The sequence below is a fragment of the Chlorella variabilis genome, assembly GCF_000147415.1.
Source record: "Chlorella variabilis unplaced genomic scaffold CHLNCscaffold_1, whole genome shotgun sequence".
In the NCBI taxonomy this organism is placed as follows: Eukaryota; Viridiplantae; Chlorophyta; class Trebouxiophyceae; order Chlorellales; family Chlorellaceae; genus Chlorella; species Chlorella variabilis.
Window position 1 is genome coordinate 668,232 of NW_005435087.1, and position 1,125 is coordinate 669,356.

The 1,125-nt window shown below is 59.5% G+C and overlaps 1 protein-coding gene across 1 annotated transcript; it reads left to right on the forward strand.

Annotated features, from left to right (window-relative positions):
- Positions 1–134: 134 nt before the first annotated feature.
- Positions 135–811, forward strand: CHLNCDRAFT_133052 (hypothetical protein; the record flags this gene model as incomplete). The annotated part of the gene is made up of 2 exons (XM_005851658.1): positions 135–333; positions 636–811. 2 exons carry the CDS (start codon positions 135–137, stop codon positions 809–811), a joined length of 375 nt encoding a protein of 124 aa, XP_005851720.1.
- Between the last annotated feature and the right edge of the window lie 314 nt (positions 812–1,125).

Here is a 1,125-nt window from a genome sequence, read left to right on the forward strand (position 1 = left end):
TGCTTCTGTCCACTGCCAACCTCCGGCTGCGCAGCGACGGGCCTGCATCCAAGTTCAATGTCAAGTGGACAGGACCCTTCACCATCCTGGAGCGAGTCGGGGCTGTAGCTTACCGTCTCGACCTGCCTGCCACAATGAAAATCCACCCTGTCTTCCACATATCACTACTCAAGCCGTACTTCCACGACGAGACAACACCAGAGCGGCAAGAGACTCAGCTGCGACCGCCCCCAATTATCAATGATGATGTCTACCTGGTAGACAGGCTGCTACGCAAGCGCACCATCACTGAGGGCGGGCGGCAGCTGGCGCAGTACTTAGTCCTCTGGCAAGGTTACCCACTCAGCGAGGCGACTTGGGAGCCGGCCGAACATTTTCTAGGTTCCGATGTTCGCAAAATGAAGCAAGAGCTAGACCAGACCAAGCCAGCGCCTGCAGCAAGCACCACTGCACAGCGCACGGCGGACAACAAAGACACCCACATGACTTCACCAACATCTACACAGCACGAACAGCCTGCGCGAGCACCTGCTGCTCGGACCAGCACACGCCAGCGGCGCACGCCAGCGTGGCGTCGCGACTATGACGTATGATCGACTTCTTGTCACACAAATGGGTCGCGGCCATCATTGCAGCTCAGGAAGCTGTGATTGCTGAACAGCGCGAGCGGATTGTGCTGCTTGAATTCCTACGGGGCAGCACCGCACGAGCACCTGCCTCCAAGCGGCAGCGCCTCACCGCCGACGCCACCGCCACCGGCAGCGGCGCGCCCACCGGCGACGCATCCGACGCCACGGAGGACGCGGCCTGAGGCGGCAACTAGCAGCACCCAGAGACTGCGGCAGAAGCTGCGGCATGAGCTCAAGCTGTGAGGGCACAGCTTTCAGATGAGGGGGAGGATTGCAGCAGCGGCAGCAGCAGGCGGCACCCTGCTGTGCCAGCTGCGAGACAGCAACTGAGTCTTACACTCTCGCTACTTCATTCTACTCACAACTGCATGATTGATTGCGCTTATCATGCCTTGATCGATCGACTAGTCACCAGCCATGCCTGGCTGGCAGCACTACAGCACTACCTTTGTGCGACTATATAACCGGAATGCGGGTCATTCCGGGGCCTTTCTCT